At 36.8% G+C, this 21,513-nt stretch overlaps 2 protein-coding genes across 3 annotated transcripts in view; both read left to right on the top strand.

The window, feature by feature from the left end:
- Positions 1-5,566, top strand: part of LOC127626833 (transmembrane protein 94-like) — a 54,166-nt gene extending 48,600 nt beyond the window's left edge. Inside the window, exons 30-32 of the mRNA XM_052102909.1 lie at positions 886-979; positions 1,156-1,326; positions 2,227-5,566. Of these exons, the coding sequence (XP_051958869.1) occupies positions 886-979; positions 1,156-1,326; positions 2,227-2,299 (338 nt within the window). The 3' untranslated portion in view covers positions 2,300-5,566. The remainder of the gene's footprint in view (positions 1-885; positions 980-1,155; positions 1,327-2,226) is intronic.
- Positions 5,567-7,088: 1,522 nt separating this feature from the next.
- On the top strand, positions 7,089-21,490 carry LOC127626898 (tudor and KH domain-containing protein-like). 2 transcript variants are annotated; one of them, XM_052103013.1, is made up of 16 exons: positions 7,089-7,120; positions 9,130-9,225; positions 10,762-10,919; positions 11,108-11,199; positions 11,379-11,571; positions 11,691-11,830; positions 12,018-12,315; positions 13,780-13,946; positions 14,036-14,211; positions 14,313-14,377; positions 14,467-14,618; positions 16,592-16,705; positions 16,786-16,840; positions 17,430-18,413; positions 19,904-19,992; positions 20,120-21,490. In XM_052103013.1, the coding sequence occupies exons 2-15, from the start codon at positions 9,161-9,163 to the stop codon at positions 19,957-19,959; spliced, it is 2,715 nt and encodes a 904-aa protein (XP_051958973.1). In that variant the 5' UTR covers positions 7,089-7,120; positions 9,130-9,160; the 3' UTR covers positions 19,960-19,992; positions 20,120-21,490. The 2 variants fall into 2 exon arrangements, with proteins under 2 accessions (XP_051958973.1, XP_051958972.1); XM_052103012.1 differs by lacking the exon at positions 17,430-18,413 and having other exon boundaries at positions 20,120-21,179.
- The last annotated feature ends 23 nt before the right edge of the window (positions 21,491-21,513 follow it).

The raw sequence follows: 21,513 nt of genomic DNA, 5'->3' as shown, positions 1-21,513 counted from the left end.
TCAGGATATGGATGGAGGCTCCGTTAAATTATAGAGAATTATAATAAATTATAAATTATTTTCATCTACTGACACACAAATCATGGATAGTATTAACAGTGATGGTATCGACAAGGTCTTCACTTCTACTGGTCAACATTGATTTTGAAAAATGTAATTCATTATTGAAACCAAAGAAGCCAAAAACATTTCTAAATTCAAATTGCACTTTAAACTAATTAAAATAACGAAGTGGTCAAAACAATCATACCAAATCCAAACATTTTACTCTCTTCTTCCACTGGCCCCTTTTGCATTGACTTAAACATAACAATAATAATAATAATAACTGAAAAAAAATAAACCATGACCTCTTTAATATGTTACACAAATCAAATTGTTTTGGTCCAACACACGGCTTCAACTGCGATCGTCAAGGACATGATTTGATGTTCTGTACTTTCTGATTTAGTAACTTATTTATAACTGCAAATGCAGGAACTAAATTTGGACTTTGTGCTGAGTTAAGAAGTGGTATTGAAACATCTCAGCACAATGACCAAACTCTTAGGAAAATATCAAATTACGCTTTGCGACACTTCATTTACATACAATACACCCAGAGTTTGCGCGCCTCCACCCACAGTGGCGCAAAAACTCCCACCCTTAGAATTAGCGCTCACGAAAATGGGATAAGATGTTGCGTAGGGTCGTAGTGCGTTGCTCTCTCAATAAAAATAGAGCCCTATGTCTTCTAAAGCCATATGATAGCTTTAATAAATATTACACAAAGGCTTAACCAGTATATGGACCTTAATTGTTAAATGATGTGCATGTACATGTGATCAGTGAGGAAAAAATGTGATCAGTTGCAGTCATGTTTCTTATTCTTTCCCTTTCCCTCAGTGGTCATCTCTCTGAGCTATGTACACCGTTCCCAGTCCTTGTGGAAAAAGAACCCATTCAGTAACACATGGTGGTGCCTCACAGTACCTGTGGTGTGAGTGTTTAACATGTAGAAAATGCTTACACAGATTACACACCAGCAATTACACAAGCTGTGCAAGAGTAATGTCTGCACAAAAGGCTTGCCGTTTTTAAAAACTACATTCACTTGCTTAAAGATCACTCAAAAGCAATCGGCCAATGGTTTTCTCTTCTCTATTTCCCTCACAGATTGTTGGGGCAGGTAGTGCAAGCGGTGGTAGATTATTATTTATGGCAGGACAGGAGCACAAAGGTGGTCTTTACACTAGCTCACATTCCGTTGGAGGTCTGGCTGTTGGTGTCTCTGTCAATTGTATTTGTGGTGCTAATCAACGAAGCAGTAAAACTGAATGAAATCAGGTAAGAGGCTACATTGGAAGTTTGAACATGATTATAGTGTAAAGGGTACAACTATGTTTAAACTTCAGTCTAAGCACAATATACATGTCTTCCATGTGTTTAAAATCAACATGTATATGTGTTTAAAGCTGTTTGCAAACATTGTACTTCTGTAATCGGACATGTTTCTGAGTGAAACAGGATAATTAATGAGAAAATAATGCAAAATAAAAAATTTAAAAAACTTTCATTAAATGAGTATACTGGGTTCAAAACAAGTTAAGTTCAATCAACAGCATTTGTGCCATCATTTAGATTTTGTTACAAATCTGGGTACTTTTGGGGCACTTACAGTACAATAAAAGTGAATGTGGCCAATCCGTAAATGTTAAAATACAGTTTCAAATGTATAGCCACAAGACGTGAACAATATGAATGTTAACTTGATTTTAGTATGATAAAATTGCTAGCTAACCTTTCCTGTGTAAAATTATATCCAGCTTTGATGCCATTATGATGTAACACCATAAACCCTGTAATACTGCAAAAACAAATGATGATTTAAACAGCTTTACAGTTCAAATAATAAACAAGTTTTAAAGAAGAATTAATGTAAGTGCTTTTATACAATTTTAAGCTTCATGCTTCAGCCTTATAAATCCTCTGTAAATTGGCCCCAAATACCACAAATACTGTCTAAATTTAATTTGTACTGAACCTGGTGTAGTCCTTTAGGAAAGTAAATGGGTTAAATTCTGATTTCATGTTGACATTAACCCCACAATAAACCTTTTGTGTTTATCTCCTAAAACAAAAGGATGTGAACATTTCTTAACCGTACATGATCCTAAATACAGCTTTTGGAGTATAAACAAGTAATACATTGTTTAATCAAAGGGCAAATAACTGCTGTAATTGCAGGGTACGAGTGCGTTACCAGAAGAGGCAAAAGCTTCAGTTTGAGACCAAGCTGGGAATGAACTCTCCCTTCTGAGCTGCGTCTATCCAGAGACTGCATGTCATGTTCATTTCCATGGTGGAGAAGTTGAATCTAGAATCATTTGGATTCCTCTGAGCTAAGCTCTTCCTGCCACACCTCCGATGGGTTTAACCCTATTTCTGCCAAAAAGGCCACTTAGGGCTGCGATTTCAGTCAGCAAAATCCTGAAATCTCTTTGATTTATGCTTTACTCAAAGTAAAGATTTGATCTTTGTTGTTTGAGGGATGTTTACCTGCATGCTGCTTTGGTAATTTATTAGAGGGATTTTTTTTTTTTCTGAGGACATTCCTTTATCCTCTTCAAAACTTCATAACTGTAGTGCATGATATAGCTTTTATATGCCAAAACATACAACGGAGGGCTAAATTAGCATGATTTATTTTTCCTCTTTTTTTATTTTATAATAACATTTTATTAGCAGTCGCGAAATGGAGATTTTATTGATTTACTTTCCGTTCGGTCAAGTGTATAAAGTAGACAAGATAATTGATTGCTCACAAATTGGGCTTTTACTGTATTTTTTTTGCTGTATTCATATTTTGTTCTGTGTAACATCCTGCTGAGAGGTTGCATACTTTTAATTTACCATCTACCACATGAAGAGCTTGTTGGAGCCTGTTTTTAACAGGTTATAATGTGAATGTCACTTACCTCATACTCAAGAGAATACAGGGGAAATATTTTGTGTGCTTTTATTTTGTGGTTTTTACCCTTTAAGAGTGTACGAGTACGCTAATTAGTTTTTTCCCGCAGAATATATATCAGCCAGAACAACTTGGCTGAGAATTATAGCCTCCACTAACAAATGGAGTCCGTGTGAGACTGTGTGAATCCTTTATTTACAGACTGAATGGTGTCAGAATTCCTAATGTCAGTCATATTTATTTTCCTCATACAAATCAATGTCAGAGGCCTATCAGTAAACCCAAACTCAGCCTGATATAAATTATTTATAAATAGCTGGAATCTTTTGGACAGTTTTGATCTTAGTTGTGATTTCTATTTTCTTACCTCAATTAGGTTTTTACTAGATATTGAAAACTCTGAGCCCTTAAAGGTATAGTTCACCCAAAATAGATAATTCTCTCATCATTTACTCATCCTTATGCCGTTCAAACTCGTATGACTTTGTTTTTTTTTTAATAAAAGATTTAAGGTGTTTTTGTCCATACAATGCAAGTCAATGGGGTTTTAAACTTTAGAGATGGCATGATTTATAGTGAAAAGGGAGTACGATTGTGGATCATATAACTTCAGAAGACATGGATTAAACCACTGAAGTCTTTTTGCTGCCTCTGTTTTATTGTTTGTTTTTGTTTTTTTAAGCTTGAAATTGTTGGACCCCATTGACTTGTATTGTATGGATGAAAACACCTCATCTTTGTTTGTGTTCCACAGCAGAAGAAAAAAGTAAATGAGTTGAAGACTGCATAAAATTTAGTAAATTATGAGAGATTTTTGAGTGAACTAAGAATTAAAACGAAGCAATAGTAAAAATAAATAAACAAATCCAGCTAAAGATTGTTCTGACTCTAATTGTTCTCGCAATTTACATTTGCAAGCAGGTGTTTGAGAATTTTTCTAATTCTGAAACTGTACGCTGGATGGGGTCTGGTTTATTTTATTGTTTTTTCTTTTTTACATTTTTGTTGTTTCTCTATCCAGAATGTTCAGTGTTTACTGGTAAAGAGGGATTTTAAACTTTTTATTCAGTTCTACCTCTAGCTGATTGCCTAATAATTCTACTAAATGTCATGATTTGAATAGGTTTAACTGTTTTAATTAATCCAGTTGGGCTGCAGCTATGGAATGTAAGGGGCTCATTCACCGTGTTACCAGATGTCCTGATTCAAGATCACACTGCAGATGTATTTTCTGACAGTGATCAGCTAATCTCCAAATTACCAGCACTTCTTCTTTCACAATACTAGTGCAAGTACTCTTGGAAGGAACATAGAGCCTATTTGCACCTTAACCCCCTTTGACTATCCAATAAAAAAAAAAAAAGAGTAAGAAAATTGCTGCCAAACCCTGAATGAGTGGCAGATTTTTAAAACTGATGTTGGCAGGCATCTCCTTTTCATTGTAGTGGGTATTTTTGAGGAGCCGGCCTTTCCCATGTATGATATGAGTCACAATCTATCCCTTTTTCTACTTTATGTACCGAAAGATGTCTTAACCTATTCTTTCTCTGCCTTTTTGTTCCTGTGTCATTACATACTGTAACAGCATCTAGTTTGTTGATATTTATTTTGAAAAAATTATTACGGCACAAGTCTGTACATCTTAACAGCCTTTTCTATAATGCTGTCTACATCCAGAGATTGTCATAGGCACTGAATGTTCATCCGTGTATATAATTACATATACATTATTGCATTTAATCTGTTTTCAGTGTTCCCTATTTAATTTTTTCACAGTTCTACTTTACTGCTCATTCAACTTGAAGGCAGTTCTTATGACGTGTTTAGAGGCTACACTGGCCTATTAATATAGCTGTGGTTACCACTGCTGTGTAAGTAAACTGTTGCACTTGTGTATATGGTTGAGTGACAATAAAGTGAGTTGATTTGAAACTGCTCTAATTCAGACATATCAATGCAATCAAATGGTAGTCCATAGAGGGAGTTCTGCTATTGTTTTTTTATTATTATTATTTATTAACTTTTTTAATTGGTGCTGAATTAGTGGCAGAACAACATTTACAATTAAGAAAATTGTAAAATGACATATCAACATAATAGAGGGAGAACTTTGCTTTTAACTAGCACTGATCTATTGCACAAATTACAATAAAAGGAACATGTTAATGAGGTATATGAAGTTGAGAGCATCGTTTTTGTACAGTGAGCCTTTTTTATGATTTTCTCTCTACATTCATATTTCCTGATGTGTTTGCATGATGAAGACCACAGGAACGCAATGTGTGTACATGTTTCTTGAATTGTTTAATCATCTATTGAATACGTTAACTCAGTCATGCATGGATTAAAAGTGTGCTGATGCTTTTCTGTCAGTCAAAAAAAGGCTGTAACCACATCTTTTAAACCAGGCATGTGAATCTGGCCTGTTTTTGGCTATGTTGAATATGAACCTGTACTGATTGACTAAATATACAAATATTTGCTATTTATGGATGTTCTTAAGATTTTTAAATGTTGTACAGTTTGTATTTTTTTAAGATGTATTCATCATTGCTTTCCTTCCCCTTGGTTATTTGTGAACCAATAATGTTATGTTAATAAACATGTCCATTTCAAAACAGAGACATGCTGTCAAGTGTCTTCTGTTATGAGGAACATTCTTTCTGCCAACCCCTGCATTTTTTAATTTCCTCTAGGTGAGGTGAAAAGAGACAGAGGTAAACGGATACACCAAATTGTATCGGATATGTAACAAAGGTCCAGTGGCACAACTTGTCCCATGTTAGGGGTAAGCTGTGCCATGTAAACTATTGGGGAATAAGTGAACAATTAACTTTGAAATAAAAATGTGAACTTTAAATGAGTTGTGTATAGGGGGAGGAATTATCCCATCCCAAAGCCTTATTTGCTGCATTATTATTTACATTTTCTTTGATATCTAGGAAAACATTAAACATTCTATACACCGTTCAGCCACAACATAACCACCTGCCTAATATTGTGTAGGTCCCCCTTGTGCTGCCAAAACGACGCCAACCCGCATCTCGGAATAGAATTCAATGAATATATTCTTCTCACCACAAATGTACAGAGTAGTTATCAGAGTTACCATAGACTTTGTCAGTTCAAACCAGTCTGGCCATTCTCTGTTGACCTCTACATGACAGGCTGGTTTGAGTATTTCTGTAACTGCTGATCTCCTGGGATTTTCACACTCAACAGTCTCTAGAATTTACTCAGAATGGTGCCAAAAACAAAAACCATCCAGTGAGCAGCAGTTCTGTGGATGGAAAGGTCTTGTTGATGAGAGAGGTCAACAGAGAATGGCCAGACTGGTTCGAACTGACAAAGTCTACGGTAACTCTGATAACTACTCTGTACATTTGTGGTGAGAAGAATGTCATCTCAGAATGCTATTGTGAGAGGCAGGTTGATGCTGTTGGCAGCACGAGGTGGACCTACACAAAATTAGGCAGGTGGTTTTAATGTGGTTTTAATGCAGTTAAAGGTGAATGGCCTACTCATTTCAGGATGTTTGCTATCAACTGAAAAGATAAGAAAGTGTCTATTACATATGGTAATATAAATCGCACAATTTGACCCCACATTAAGGGTAAGATGACCTTTGGGGAATAAATTAACTATTTATTCGATTTAATTAAATATTTAAAAAAAATCCAAAGGGAAATGAAATGCTAATGCAAATGTCTTCCCTGCTGCTAATAATAATAATAATAATAATTCTAAATTCGGTCTTGTTCACCACTGTCTCTCACCTTCTTTAATTTCTCTACTAGTTTGAAACTTTGTATTACAGCACTTCTCATATTACTACCTCCTTAGTATGAACCGCTTCTATTGTATTCCTCATTTGTAAGCTGCTTTGGATAAAAGCGTCTGCTCAATGAATAATTGCAAATATGGAAATGCTTGTCAAACGTCAAGCTGAATTGTGCTCTCATTGACCAGCAGGGGGCGTAGTTAGCAATAAAGGTCAAGTTTCACATTGTGCGTTTCTAAGAAATGCAGCATCAGAGGTGCTGATTGGATCTAGTGGTTGATATGCGGGATGGTGGCCACTCATTGTTGAGACGTTAACTGTGCGTACTGCGTGGAGCAGCTGCACGCTGACTGCTGTCAAGAGGATCATTTGAAGGACTCGCTTCGTGGGTGCGTTCGCATTTAATTACAATTTTAGAAGTTAATATGTTGTATCGCCTGTTTTGTGTATTGTCTTGTCCTGGTTCATGTGCATGAGGCGTCTGGGAAATATGTAATGGGAAAAAGTTTAACGATAGATGCATAGTCTGTTACGAATGAAAAATCCACCGGAACAAACCTACGCCAGTGTGTGGCTGTTACGGTTTTTTTTTTATATACCACACCCTCTTTGACATCCATCACGCGCCACAGACTCTGCAATTGAACGCGCATTATTAGATTCACGTGCTGCTGATGTTGCGCAACATGTCGTGTTTTAAATGCTTTGATCTGATAATAATATAATGAAATATGTTTACATTTCCCCATTATGTCTTAATATTGTAGATAAATGTGGAGAAAGAAGTCATATTATTAGTTTTGTCCACAAGTGTATATAATTGATACTTTTGGATTGTGGCGATTGCTACCATTTAGCAATGGATTTGATGAATTAAGTGATGTTTTGTGGTATTCGTTGGTTTTTCTCACTCCAAAACATCCCATTCTGTCTGATAAACAGAAATCCGTATTAAAATGTCGTGTACTAAATTAACATTGACACCCTCATGTTATTAAACTTTCATTCCCTCACTTAGCTATGGATAATGTTATCTATTTACGTCTATTCTTAAAGGTGCACTCAAGTCAATTTTTTTTCCTCATTAAAAAAAAGTTTAACTCCTAAAGTTAGTTAAACTTTTGCAATATATGTAGGAAATCATGAGCACTCATTAAAATGAAGACTCCAGGCAAATCAGTAAAGAGGGTCCATGGGGGCTGCCATGTTTGAATCACATGACCAGCCGAATACTTCTCGCTTAATCTCATAATTTGACACTTTCACTCATTGTTAAAAGTAAGTATGACTGACTGCGAATACCACATTTGTTCAATGGCATCTGAAACTGAAATCTAGTGATTTCAAAATGATGCTGCATCCAAGCCGCTAGGTGTCCGTGTAAGTGCACCTTTAAAGGAATATTCTGGGTTCAATACAAGTTAAGCTCAAACAACAGCATTCGTGGGACAATGTTGAGTACTACAAAAATTTATTTTGACACGTCTCCCATTTAAAAAAATTAAATAAAATCTAGGTTACAATGAAAGTGAGTGGTGCCAATCCGTAATCATTAATATACTTACTGTTTCAAAAGTATTGCCACAAAATGTAAACTATACATATTTTAGTGTGATGAAATCACTTGCTAAACTTTTCTGTATAAAGTTATATCATGATGATGTAATGGCAACTCTAAAACAACTTTAAAGCTCAAATAAAACAAGTTTAAACAGAAGAATTAATGCAAGTGCTTTTATAAAATTATAAGCTTCAAATTTCTACCTTTTTTTTTTTTTTTTTTTTTTTAAACCATTCCAAAAATTGTCTCCATTCACTTCCATTGTAACAAAGTTTTTTTTTTTTTTGTCTCAGGAAAAGGGTCGACGAATTTGTGGAAATCAACATTATGCCACAAATGCTGTCAATTGAGCTCAACTTGTATTGAACCTGGAATATTCCTTTTCAGCATTTTTATCATTTAAAATTGTGAGCTTATTGTCTGAGCTTGACCAAAGCATAAAAAATAAACCTAGCACATGCTTTTATAAAAGTGCTTTCGTAAATGACAACACAAGCACATTAATTAGAGTTAAAAATGTACTGCATTACAGAATGACTCAAAACAACTTACAGCTACATTTGTGAGCAGAGGACTTGCCAGCAGAAGTAGAATATCCGCACCGTACACAAACATTTGCAACATTATGTTCACATGCCGTTAAGATGAATTTGTGCATTTGCCGAAACCACAGTGAGTTTTGCCAAAAGACTATGGTGAAATAGAGATATAAAATCTGGTTTGGGCCTCCTTGTAGTTACACCAAGACATCAAGGAGCTCTTTTCATGCAGTATGGACCATACATTCAGCCAGTAATTAATCCTATTTCACTTTTTTGCCTGTTCCTCTTACTAAAGAAAGGCATAACGGGTGGTTTTAGGGTCCAAGATGGACATGGATGTCCCTAAACCACGTGTGTTCCTGAACTACAACCCAACTGCCCTGTTTTCACAGTGAGAATCGATCTGCATGGTGTGGCTCCTGTTTTGTGCGAGTGACTGCAAGATGAAGTACAGCAGCTTTATGCATCAATGGCAATAAAATCAGCTGAAGTTCGTTTTTATCCTTCAGCTGGTACAGTTGTTGCAGAAATACTTCATGCAAATGGATAATTTGTTTTGAAGTTTCATTGTGTCAGGGAGATTTAAATTTTGTCATCATGCTGTTGTTGCAACAACTTTGTCCAGTCCTCAGTCAACTGCTTTGCTGTGTGCTTGAACTTTAAAATCCAATTTAATAATACAGAGACTGAATTGTTTGTAGTGCCGTGTTTGAGATTATATATATATATCCCTGAAAGGTACAGGCTTTGCTGTTCTACTCTCAATTATTGAGATTTTATGTCTCAATATGGCCCTGTAGTTTGTGGAGTGTTCATTGATGTTCTTAAAGGAGTAGTTCACACAAAATTATAAAACATTTTTCACCCTTATGTCATCTCAAACTGGTATGACTTTCCTCCTGCGTTACACAAACGAAGATATTTTTTATTTACAAATGTAATCCATAAGACTCAAGTGGTTTAATGGCATGTATTTATTTATTTTTCATACCACTTGAGTGCAAGTCACGCCCTTATTGAATGCTAGTGGCAGGCTTATCTTACCGTTGGTCGGCATCTGATCCATTCACGATCTTTCTGGAGACTGAACCATTCACAGGTGACTGCGTGATTGAGATGACCATCTCATGCTATCTCATGGTTTAATACTTCTGAATGATCCAACTGGTTTTGGGTGAGAGCAGACCAATGTGTAACTCCTTTTTCGCTGTATCTTGCTTTGCAGTCTCTTGGCACGATCATGATTCCAAGCTTAATTGCACTTCCTAGTGCTTGACGCATGTACAGAGCGCTGGATTGCGCCAGGAATCGAAATCAAATTTAAAATCATGATCGCCAAGGGAGACTTCTGATGTCAAGATTTATAGGGGAAAAAGGAGTTGTTTTTTTGTTCGAAATCCACTGGACTCTTATGGATTACCTTGTTATGTCCTTTTTAGAGCTTGAAATTTGGTCAACATTCACTTGCATTGTTTAAATATCTTTGTGTTCCGCAGAAGTAGGAAAGTCATACCAGTTTGAGATGACATAAGGTTGAGTATATGAGGAAAAATGTATCTAACTATTATTATTCCTTTTATAGCCTACTATTTCTTTAATTTACCCATTAGCTTCATTGGGGAAACAATAATTAAACAATCCAATGAGCTTTTTTCCTCATGAACTTGCCAAGCAATTTTTTTTATAAATATTTCTGCATATTTCCTTGCGAGAGCCTACATTTAGAATATTTTTGATTTTGTGGTTGAAATGCAACCAGTAGAACGCAATCTATCAAAGATCCATCTTTGCATTTGTCATCAGCCTTTCTTTGTTGCTGCATGGCACTGCTATGAAGGCCCATGTATAGTCGTACATGGTGCGGACTGAAGTTCTGATATTGGTTTGTTCATGTCAATAAAATACACATCTGATGCTGAATCTCTAGGTGGGGTGTACCAATTGGTGTGACCCAAGTGATGGCCGCAGTGCGAGACGGCCCGTGGGAGAGCCTGAGCTCGGGGAAGAAAGTAGCCTTGGCTGCAGGCCTCACCGTAGGGGCTACAGTGGGGTACCTTGTTTACTATCACATTCGAAGCAGCAGTGGTAAGCGATGCAAACTATTATGCTTGATTTTTATTTTATAATTTTTGTGTATATTGTTGGACTGTAGCTGAGGCAAAAGAAATATTCATATATTGAAGGTTAACAAGAACGTTTTGAACTATATCTTGAACACCATGAAAGATTATTATTATTATTAATATTTTTCATTCCAACATTTGACTCTGTAGTGCAACGCAAAAGTAAAGAGGAGTCCAGAATATCTATTCCACTTGACGTGTACCGCTCTATTGCAAGATATCAGAGTGCCTTTCTAGACATAGTGAGTGTTTGTTCTGTCATTTGGTTCTAATGACCTGATCTAGAATTTTCTCTACTCCATGGTTTTTATTGTTGATTATGGGACAAATAAATAAAATTATCTTTATTTGCGACAATATGGGATATGATTGGTTGTTATTTGTTAACACCGTTAGTTCTGTCACTCCTCTGTTTTTGCAGGTGAATCAGAAGTCTGGCGCCCAAATAAATGTGTTGCCGAATACTGAAGAGCAGAGCTTGGTGAATTTCCTCATCCAGGGTTCACCCGAGCAAATTCTTGTGGCACAATGTACTTTGGAGAAACTGTCCACCGACTGTGAAGTCATCACCGATGTCATTGAAGTGCCCCAGACGGCATTTGGACGAATTATAGGTAGTGCTGTTGTTTATTTTAAGTGTGCAAGTGATAGTTTTTTGCAAATTGTTTTGAACTCATTTTATGCCATTTGGGCTCATTATTGCATATAATTTATGAAATCTTGTTTGTACCAGGCCGTGGTGGCGAGAACTTGAAGTTCATAAACAGAGTCTCTGGGGCCAGGGTGAACTGTCCCAGAGATCGTGGACGTGGCTTAGAGGAGAAGGGCAAGATCACAATTACTGGAACACGCAAGGAAGTTCAAAGTGCAAAGGTGTGATGTTCTGATAAACATGGTCTGACTTGAGATTAATGAAATCAATATAACATAGACAACGGTTTCCTAACTTCCTGATCAAATGAGGAAGACTTAATTTGATTCTGTGTAGAAATTATGTCATTAAGCTATCCGATTTGTCACAGATGGTGGTGAGAATGTATGGTTATGTCTTTCCTCACAGGAGATGATCACGGAGAAGGCCATAGAGAATGAAACCGTACGAAAGAGGATAAGTCAGTCCTCTGCTCTGCGTCAGAAGAGGAAACCACCAGAAGTGGAGCAATTTAACAAAGCTACAGGACTAGAGAATGAATTATTAAAACTTAATGGCAAAGATTTTCTTTCACCACTGACTGAGCTACATCAAGAGGGACTTGTTATGGTGAATGACTTTGCAGACAATTCTACAGCTGAAACTTCCCTCAGATCAGAGGAGATTCTTTCTCCATTGTCACCTTTGGAGATCTCAAAATTTGAAAGTAAGAATCAGATTAATTCACCAAACCCATCTATGCAAAGCCAATCTTCATCCAAACTCTTATGACGTTTTTGCAAATATTAACCAAAAAGGCTGTTAAGCTCCAAAATGGAGACAAAATGGCAACATAAAAGTATTCATATTACTCATGCACTCTATTCCAAGTCATCTAAAGACACATGATAGCTTCGTGTGATGAACAGCCTAAAATGTATGTCATTATTCACTGAAAATCATCACTACTGCCATAGCTCTCAAATAACATTCATGCTCCAATTCATTCATGTGGCATGCAGGAACCAATTGCATTACTGATATCAAAGCTGGCATGACATGTCCTTTGATGCCAAGTTTCAATATGTATGTTTGCACACTGTAAAAAAAAAAATGTAGTTGTGTAAACTTAAAGGCAAACAGCTGCAAAGCATTTGAGTTTACACAACTTCAGGCAAATTAGTTGTACCAATTTAATAATTAAAGTTGGAATATAAATTCAAACTCAATGTAATAAATTCAGTAAACTCAAAAATATCAGTGATTATTAAGTTAAATAAACTTGCATTTTAAATATAACTCTCCATTATTTCCAATATTCTTAAAAATAATATAAAATATATTCTTTATCAAGCAGATCTACATTTCTTCATAATCATGTGTTATCATGTGTTAGCCCCACCAAGATATCCAATATTTGGTCCAACTTGTGGCGTAAAAAGTACTTAACTTTTAGATAAGTCAGCTTAATAACTAAAGAAGCGTAATCAAAGCAAACATTGATTGTGACTAAACAAAACACAACCGTTTACAGCAAAGCATCATTAAAAACATGCATAGAGCTAAAAAAAAACGGATTATTTACATGTCCTCATAAATCGGCACGTTTTGACCAAACACATTTAAATAAATTCAAGCGCAAGGGATTGTGGGTATTGCCTTCAGTAACATTGCTTCTCCAGTTGGCATGCTCAGTAGCAGATGCAACAATATAAAGTTTATAATGCTGAGCCTTACAAAGGTTCCCATAAATTTTTTATTTTTAGTGCAAATGAGGTTTGAGAGTGACAGTGGAGGGTAGGATGTTCAATAAGTGAAAACGACTGAAAAGGGATTAATGGAAAGGAGGCGGCTTGAGAATATAAATACTATTTTAATAAGAAACTTAACCAAAAAGACAAACACACATAGATGTCAGACGGCGGCTGACTTTTATGGTGCTTTTTTTTAATCTTGACAGTCCCTGGACACTCTATACTTTCATTGTATGGAAAAGAGCATTGTGAAAAATCTTAAATTTTACCTTTTGTGTTCCATTAAAGAAAGTAATGTAAGAAATGTATGATGAGAACTTTAATTTCTTTGGTGAACTATACCTTTTAAGATCATTGTTTGAAATGGACACCAGAATCCATTCTGAAAACTGCATAAGATCAGATCATGAATCAGACCATCTGTTTTGTCTTGCAAGTTCCTAGTCCAGACCTGAGCTTCCAGCCTGACGAGCATCTGGAGGTGTATGTGTCTGCTTCTGAGAATCCTCAGCACTTTTGGATCCAGATCCTGGGAGTACGATCTCTACAGCTGGATAAACTGACTGCTGAAATGAGTCGTTTCTACAACAGCGACACCTCGCAAGTACGTTTGACCTTGTCATAGTCTTTTAGAAGCACATCAAGAATATATAGAGAATTTGGTTATTACATTTTCTGTATTGCCTACCCCAGGAGCACAGAGTGGAGACCATTATTGTTGGAGACATAGTGGCTGCTCCTTACAGGCACCATGGCACATGGAACCGTGCTCGAGTGTTAGGAATTCTGGATTCTAGACTGGTGGATTTGTATTACGTGGACTTCGGAGACAATGGGGAGCTTCCACGAGAACACTTACGAAGCATGAGGTTTATTTTATATGAGCGTACTTAGCTCTTCGTTATTGCATTGCCCCATCTTTGAATAAGCACAGTGGTGTACTGATGCCATTCTATTTTGTGATGTTTAGAAGTGACTTCCTGAGCTTACCCTTCCAAGCCATTGAGTGCAGCTTAGCAGGGGTCTGTCCTGCAGGTAAAGAGTGATGTTCAGGTGTTAAGTCCTAAAATATATGGAAAGGTGCCAACGACACAAGAAAATACAGATGTAATGGTTTTTTTCAGGAGAGGTTTGGTCTGAGGCAGCCCTGGATGACTTTGAACGCATGACGTACTGTGCTGAATGGAAACCTTTGCTGGCCAAACTGTACAGCTATTCTCATTCTGAGATCTCATCCTGGCCCAGTGTGAAACTCTATGACAACAGCCAGGGAAAGGTCAGAGGTTAACATTAGTGGTCGAACGATGTAGCGCCAAGGCCGATAAATTGGCCGATAGCGGAAAAATCAGCATCCGCCGATTTGTTTCTTGAGTGCACTGAGAATCGCCTGCTTGCATGTGAAGTGACTGAGACATGTAAACGACCAGTCATTATCCGTTTTATGTGCCATCGTTACTACAATAATAGACTGATGTGCAACACCGTCTCATTTAAATGGTCCGCATATCAGAGCCACGGTTAAAGTGCACTCCAGGGCTCCAGACTGCGACCAAAAATTATTTATTGTGATAATAATTTAAAATCTAGTCACCACTGGCAACAGTCAGGTTGTGTGCTTGAGTTATTGAATATATTTTTAGAACGCTCACCAGTTTGTCTTGTGCCGTTTTTCACCCGTTCTGTTTCTGATGAGCGCACTGCATGGAACAACAAACCTAGCTCGAGAGAGTCATAAACGAATGACTCTTGAACCGGATCTTTTTCTTGAATTACCCAAAAAGAACTGCGGGTTTGAACTCAGGAGATCAGGTTAATCAGATTCACTTTCTGACCGACTCATCCGTCAGTGAGCTCACAACTGGGAGTGCAGACATTTCAAAATAAGAGTTCCATGTGTATTTCAGGCTTCTTTATAAAAAAAAAATTCTTCTGGTTATTATTGATTGGGATTGCAGTAGCACAATAAACTGCATCTGGGATTTCATTCAATTTGCACTCTTGTAGTCTCCGTCTGGGCCATCCGGTAACAGTAAAAGAAGACACAGGCAATATTTTTAAATTATTACAATTGTTTTTTTTATAGATATACACTTAGTACAATCGAGGGACATACAATTGCTATTACGACTATTACACAAGGTGCAAACATTAATTGATGCTCAAGAAGACAATACACTACTGTATGCATACTGTTTGTAAATATACTGTTTATTAAACCTTCGATGAATGGGTTATCAGCTGACTTCCTTTTCTTCGGCTTTCTATCTAGTTTCAGCAAACTAAATCTAGAAAATCTGTGATTTGGTAACTAAAAAAAACCATTTGGCTCCTTAATGTTTTAACTGTCTTGTCTAATGATAAAAAGGCAAATATCAATAAAATTATAAACAAAATATACCATCTGCAGATGCATATATTTTGTTGAAACAGGTGTAATTCACAAACCTGATGAATCCAGCGTTTTCTTCCCGTCGAGCGCTTCTCTAATCTTCCTGAAGTTTGTATTCTATCAAAACTATTCTATCCAGAATCAAAACTTCCTCCTGATTCACAAATCATGACGGTCAGTCTGTGACAATCCAAGCAGGCGATCCAGGCCATTTAAACTGTCAGGAGATTACTGCTCGTGCAAGTTTAAAGTTAAAGCGCTTCACGTGTGCTGTGAGTAAATGTCTTATTCACTATGCACTGTATGATCAATTGGTTTGATTCTGTATTTTTTTGACAATGCAATTGCTAACATGAACATGCCATCTATGGTTGCTGGACTACTGTGTGTACTGTTATTTCCATCCTAATATATTAACAATTTCTTCAAATGACTAAAATTTTATGACTAAACAGAAATCAGAAGAAACTACAATCTACAATTTTAAAATACAATATTTTTTTAGATTATTTTTTACAAAGTTAAATTTTTGTGTGAAATTGAGTTAATATATAAATAGTTCATTTATTTTGTAGTAATTTTAGGTTTGTTATTTACTATATTACTATATTGTGTAATGTGTATCGGCCTGCCAGCCACCCTGCACTCTGGATATCGGCATCGGCCATTAAAAAAAAATTAATTTTGAAGAAATTTTAGCTCAATATGAACCTGCAAGCTTTTCAGATTTGAATATTATAACTTGATCTCACATGACCGGTGTTGTCTATTTAACCCAACAAAATTATATTTTGTTGTATTTCTTGAGTTTTCATTAACTTTAGTTCATTTTTTGATTTTGTCTCCTGACTCTGTCTTAGGCTGTGGATCTGGGTAAGGAGTTGATTCGTCTTGGTCATGCCATGAGCTGTGAGGATGAAGGGATCGGGCTTAGGGGAGAATGGGATGAGTCCAGATCACTGCAGAAGATGCTGGTAAGGGAACAAATGGTCAGTTTTACAGTTTATTTTAGGTGAAAGCAGCACTAAGAGAGCCTCTGTTTGGAAATTCACAGGATGACATGACGGGAGCATCCTCAGAACTCAGTATGTCCTGCATCAGTTTGTCAGGTATGTTTTTCAAGGTGGATCCTGAGCCCTTTGGAAGAACGTGAGTTAATGTCCATGGACAATGACTCCATGTCCACTTACCATCTGGCAGTATTTTATTTATTTGCAACAATTGGATACGTGTTTTGGCTGTTCAGAGAACTAGCAACTAAACAAATTTGAGACCGATAAGCCAAAAGTATTTTTGCTGCCTGCCTGAACGAAGCTTATTAGTTCAGCAATTTTTTTTTTTTTTTTTTTATACATATTTATAACTGTTTAAGCTTGTCTTTAAAGGGAAAGTTCACCCAAAATCCCCACTCATCCTCATGCTATCCCAGATGTATATGACTGACTGACTGACTTCATCAGAACACAAAGATGATTTTAGAAGAATATTTCAGCTCTGTAGACTCCTGTGGTTTAATAAAAAAAAAAAAACATATATATATATATATAAAGGTCTGGTCACCATTCACTTGCATTGTATGGACCTACAGAGCTGAAATATTCTTCTAAAAGAGTTAATGTGCCACCAGAATTTGCTTGTGTTCCACAACATATTTCAGTTCAACAGTGTATAACCAGTCCCTGGATGGCATGTGTTAAGGTTCAACAAATACATGGCTAAGAAAGCAGTTGGAATGGCCATCCTGTCTCACCAGCTTTTCAGAGGTGGAGCGTGCTGACGTGGACCAGAGCCCTTGTTTTGGACTCCTGTCTTCCACTTCTCAGATCCACTCTACTCCATCTCAGAACCTCAGTGAGCTGGTCAGCAACATACTCGAGTCTTCCTCAATGCTAGACCTTCCGAATCAGTCAGTTTCTGACAACACAGTCCAATCCAACAACTTAACACCAGTGTCACCATTACCTATGATGTCAGTTCAGGAAATCACATCTTCGTTTTCATCTCCATCCTGTATGGAGGCTGTGACATCAGCCATGGATTCCTTCGATCTGAGTGATGACGTATTCGTAGGCTCTCATTGTAACAGCGAAAAGCATAAGGTAACGTCTAAAGGATCCATAGACACTGACTCATCCTCTAGTGTAGACAGCAGTTACAGTGAGAGTTTAGAAAGCAGCAACAGCAGTGATGGAATCAAAGGGGTGTGGTATTACATCACTTCCTCTAAGGACTCTTCGGAGGCGTCTTTAAGCACCACCATGCCTCAGTCGTCCACTGCGACATCCTCCTCTGTTACCGAATCTTGGGACGAGACCACTGCATCAACTCGCTCTGTAAATGAACTGAGCTCTCATTTATCAAGCAGTGTTGAAGATGGTGAAATGGCTTTGGTAGAAGTGATCACCTTGAGTGAACGTTGCAGCAGTGAAATTGACTTAATTTGCAATAGTTTTGAAGAGCACGAAAGTGTGTCCTCTATGGAAGAAAAATTGGATGTGAAACCAAACCCGCTAGACAGTGATGTTAGATGTCAGATGTTCTCACCCGCTGTGAATGATGAAACGCAGCATAGTGAAGCTGAAAATGCAACTGGAGGAAGTGGACAAGTTCTTCAGAAACCAAATATTGTTGATTTTACAAGTGAAACCGGCAACAGTGGTGATTATGACAAATCAACAAGAGGTGCAGTGTGTGTATATATAACTTGAGTGAGGCACACTGGAGCACTGTGGTGGTTGATACCTATGATGGCAGTTGTGTGGAAATTTAAGGTTGATAAACTCTAAGGGATGCTTTTTTGGGAAGTCCACCTTGATGCACTGAATGTATTGCAATGAATATGTCCCACATGCATGTGACATACAGAACCAGGGTGGTTTTATTTACAATGCACATGGGTTTTGGCTTCAATGGGAGAGTTGTTTGTTTTTTATGTGTGGTGCTTGCACGACAAATCTCTAACTCTAAAGGCGAAGGTGTGTTTCGGTTTTGTACTTCAGAGCATTTCGAAAACGCTTTCCATTACCATATACTTCGTATACTGATTACTTTCCGAAACGCAGAAAGGTTTCTATCGAAAACAGATTAGTTTGGTGTGTACCTTGATACACCGTTTGTGCTACAGACATGAATAATGCCTCAAATTGGGCAACAAATTGTCAAATCATCAAAATCAAAGTGTGCTATTACTTTTTTACATGATTTGTCTTCCCAGAAAATAAAACTGCAAAAAGAAAAATGCTATCCATCTTTTTCCTGATGCTTTGAGCGAAGTATGGGCGTTACTTCCATTAGGTGGTGTAAACACAGTTGTCATTACGTCATACATCCATTCATTCTTTCGCTGCGGTGTTGGTAATTCATTCATACATCTAGATGTGGGAGCACAGCATGATGGAACTTAATTGGGACAATATACAGTATGGATGCCCGTTCCTCGATTTAAAGAAGTGACAGTAGTATGTACAGCCTCAAACCGCACATATTGTCCATGAGAACTGTAAGGACATTGTTACGTCTTCCAACCTAAACAACTTTAACAAAGCACAATACAATACTCATTAAGACCTTGTTTACACCTGGTATTAAGATGTGTCTCGAGTGATCCGATCACATGTGGCCAGGCAAACCAGATGGATGCATCACAATGGTGTTCAAACCTCAAATGTGAGGTCCCATGTGTTTTTTAACTACCTCTGTGGTTTTGCACCCCATTGCACAGTGTATAATACTGCCCACTTGTCATCAGATTATCCGAATCACAACTTTAATACCAGCTGTACATTACAGGGTCTGTAATGACTGCAGCCTAAGCTAGCGAATGTTATAGGACTTTTTCGGCAGAAGTCGCTCCCACATCCGTTTCCCCAGTAAGACCCACAGGAAAAATGTGGATAGATACACGTTGAAGCAGGGACCTGAGCCTAGGGCCCATAAGCAACCATCCAGAATACCCTAGTAATCAGAACACCCTAAAAGCTTCACAGCAACCCTCTAAAAACTTCTGAATGTCTTATGACAACACTTTGACAACAACATGCTAGCATTGTGGCAGCAAAATTGCATGGGCAAGTACCACTCATCTACTGTAGTTGCAGTATGTATTCTTGTTTTGTGTCATTTTTATCTGTGATTTAACCAGTATAACTTTTTTCTTTTTTTCAATTGGTTAGAAGTTGCCTCAATTTCTGGAAGTGTGGATGATACTCTTGATGAGGAATTCAACTGACAACAGACCAAATACATGTATCCCTTTTTATTGGTGAGTTTTAATGATAGCAAGCGTCAGTATAATCTCATAATTTTCTGGATGCTGATGTACATAATCTTGCTTGATGACTAGATGATTGAGCTAAAGATGTCACTTTGCATCCTTCTGTCCCCTACAGAGACCAATCGTTACCTTCATTTCGCATTCAACACATGCCTCCTGTCTCTGAGAAAGAGCCTTACTTGACTACACCACCTGCTTGGACTGCCTATATTTACTGCTTAAATAAGGACTGCTTTCCTCAGTTTGTCTTGCTTTTAAGTTTTCAGCCTGTGTGTCTTGAGGACTTGAGTTTTTTGTACCATTTACACTTGCGTTCTCATTGCCTTCATATCATTTCCTATACCAAAAAGGTTATGTCAGCCCTTTTGTTTTCTTGAAGCATGTGAAGAGTTGATTGACCGTTGAAAAGCAGTGCTCAGGGAACTCATGATTGAGTTTGTTAGAAACCTCAGTGTTATTGCAGTGTAGCACTAAAGGTACTGTGGTTTTTGTTTGAGTGATAAGATTGTTCTGTTGTTCTTTCTGTACTGTTTGTGCTTTTTGTTTCTCTTTTTCTGTCAAATTTTGGTGTGAATGTTGTTTTATTACATTGTATGCTATAGAATATACATCTACAATAAGATGCAGATTATTATTCCGCATATGTATTATAATTATTTTTTTTTGCGCGAGTTGAGTGTACTAATTTAGATTGTTGGAATTAAATGAGTTTATTTTAATATTTTCTGTTTGAAAATAATAGGTCTGTTGATGCTATAATAAATGCTATTGATTAAGAAAATGGACTGAAAGCAGTTGGAAATGAAAATAGAAATGTATACCATTACATTTAAAGAGAGCCTAGACTAAGCAATACAAATTCGAGTATCATGCATACAAATAGTTCTAATTCAATATTTAATTCCTAATCTATAAATTAATAAGACCTATCTCATACAGTTTATAGATGGGCTCCAAGATAACGGGTTAAAATCTTTTAGAGAATTGACTTCATGTACATGACATGCTTTTGTTCTTTTTATGTTTGTGAATAATATTGTATACATATATTTTTTTAGAAGGGTAGTTGGGTTTAATCAAAGTTTATGTTGCAAAGTTGAGACTGCACATAAATGCATGATTAAAGAAACTGGTAATTATTTTCTCTTTATACAAATATTTAGTGGTTCGGCTCTGTATCAAATTAGTTGCCAGATTTCAATTACAGTTTTTTTTTTTTTTTTTTTTTTCTCATAACCAGTTTGTAACATTTTAATTATAAATATTTTTAAATCTAATGTAACTTTTTTTTTAAGTTTAACCCATTTTATTTTATGCTCATGGGATCCTTCGCAGTAATATTAATAGTTCTACACACTTCAAACAACCAACTCACTCATAGACATCAACCCCACCTGCTTAGCTCTCCACACATCATAACATTTATGACCTCATCCATCATTTCATCCCCTTATGTTCTATTAACGTAGACATATTTTATAGTCAATAAACCTGCTATGGCAACACAAA

The sequence above is a fragment of the Xyrauchen texanus genome, chromosome 33 (genome assembly GCF_025860055.1).
Source record: "Xyrauchen texanus isolate HMW12.3.18 chromosome 33, RBS_HiC_50CHRs, whole genome shotgun sequence".
Classification (NCBI taxonomy): domain Eukaryota; kingdom Metazoa; phylum Chordata; class Actinopteri; order Cypriniformes; family Catostomidae; genus Xyrauchen; species Xyrauchen texanus.
This window is presented reverse-complemented; position numbering and strand designations above follow the sequence as displayed.